Raw genomic sequence first — 1835 nt, 5'->3', positions numbered from 1 at the left:
CGTCACTGCTGGAAGATGGCAGGAGGGAGGGGCTACTATATTTGAGCAAAGATGGCCGCTCCCAGACTCAGTGATTGCCACGAAAATGTCTGTTTTTATTTTTTTACTGATTAACGCTAAATTCATTAAATCATGGCAAATGTGTTAGTTGTCGGTATAAATAATGATCTATTGATTATTCCTTACTGACCGGACTTTTCCTTTAACATGAAAATAAAACCACGGCTGCAGAAAACCAGCATTTCATACATTTTTGGGTGATATAATTCCCTCGCTGCAGGTGCTGGTTGTTGGCTGTGGTAACTCAGAGCTGAGCGAGCAGCTGTATGATGTTGGCTACAAACATCTGACTAACATAGACATCAGTGAGACCGTGGTGACTCACATGAACCAGCGGAACTCAGAGCGCAGACCTGATCTAACCTTCCATCAGGTGGATGCCACCCAGACTCCCTACGAGGATGCCAGCTTCCAGGCTGCTCTGGACAAAGGCACCCTGGATGCAATGGCCTCTGAAGAGGAGGGAGCTTTGGCCAGGAGGATGATCACTGAGGTTAGACCGCAGCAGATGGGATGGTTAAAGTAAACACATTGAAAAGGATTGATATTTTCATCCATCCCTGTGTATTTGCAGGTTAGCCGGGTCCTTAAAGTGGGAGGGCGGTATGTCTGTGTGACCCTGGCTCAGGAGAGTGTGGTTAAGCTGGCTGTGGAGCACTTTGTTCAGCTCGGCTGGGCGGTCAGGCTCCACTGCCTGCAGGAGGAGAGGGGGAGAGAAGAAGAAGACTCTTTCGCTCTACCTGTTTTTGTCCTCATCTCTACCAAGTTCCGCCAACCGATGCCTAATCCCATCCTTGAGATGTGCCTCGGAGACGATGGGGTACCGGTCCGGCACACGCGTGTGTGTGACCTTCTGTCTGCCGTGAGGGAGTACCAGGCTTACTCTGTTCTCAGGAAGAGGCTTCGTACAAACACGGACCCTCCCTCCAATCTTTCCCTAACCCTCTGTGACGCTAAGACAGGCCTTCCAAGATACACCCTCACAGTGCAGGATTGCCCCCCTGGAGCCAAAGTGCCCCGACCAAACCAGTTTGCTATATTTATAGGTGATCTCATCAATTCTCTGTCAGATTTCTAGTTTGTTTTTCTTTCTTCCATTGATTCTGATTGTGCGACTGGCTGCTCGTTTTGATAGTGCCCAGAGGGAGTGAGACGGCTTGGCTCTACAGCGCCCCAGAGGGCAGGAGGCAGCTGGCTGCCAGCGCCAACTTTCGCCGCCTGGTTATTGCTTCCATGCACAGGAATCAGGATTACACAGACATGCAAGCAGTCCAATCAGAACTCTCACCGGTGGTGATGGACTTGGCTCCGCCGGGTATGCCGACCAACCAGCAGGTAAACGCACAGACCTGCCTTGCAAGTATTCACACACCTTGAAGTTTTTCACCCTGCAGCCACAGAATATAATGTATATATTTGGGTTTTATGTGGGAAACAAACAGTTAAACCACTTGATACAAGGGATTAACAAATAAAAATCAATTTTTACTCATTTCAAATGCGTTAACAGTTTGCAGAACCTCTTTTTGTTCCAAATACAGTTTCATTTCTTTTGACCATCCAGTGACTGGAGGTTTTCCCCAATACAATTAAAACAGCAGAAGCTTTTACTGACTGGATGGGGAGCAGAGCTGAACAACAGTTTTTAAATCTGGTCACATATTCTTAATCTGGTTTAGATCTTAACTCTAATCCTAAAAACAAAGACTTTAATCCAAACCTTTTCTCTGGAAGTAAATTAGTAAGTCAAGTTTATTTCTATAGCATCTTTCACT

General features: G+C 46.8%; 1 protein-coding gene across 1 annotated transcript in view; it reads left to right on the top strand.

The window, feature by feature from the left end:
• The window catches only part of mettl13 (methyltransferase like 13), a 12475-nt gene that overhangs the window by 1699 nt on the left and 8941 nt on the right, over positions 1 to 1835 (top strand). The window contains exons 2-4 of the mRNA XM_015397980.1: positions 281 to 553; positions 635 to 1106; positions 1196 to 1420. Coding sequence (XP_015253466.1) covers positions 281 to 553; positions 635 to 1106; positions 1196 to 1420 — 970 coding nt within the window. The remainder of the gene's footprint in view (positions 1 to 280; positions 554 to 634; positions 1107 to 1195; positions 1421 to 1835) is intronic.

Source organism: Cyprinodon variegatus, unplaced genomic scaffold (assembly GCF_000732505.1).
Source record: "Cyprinodon variegatus isolate N-32 unplaced genomic scaffold, C_variegatus-1.0 Scaffold902, whole genome shotgun sequence".
In the NCBI taxonomy this organism is placed as follows: Eukaryota; Metazoa; Chordata; class Actinopteri; order Cyprinodontiformes; family Cyprinodontidae; genus Cyprinodon; species Cyprinodon variegatus.
The sequence above is the reverse complement of the archived record's forward strand: the minus strand, read 5'-3'. Positions and strand labels throughout refer to the sequence as shown.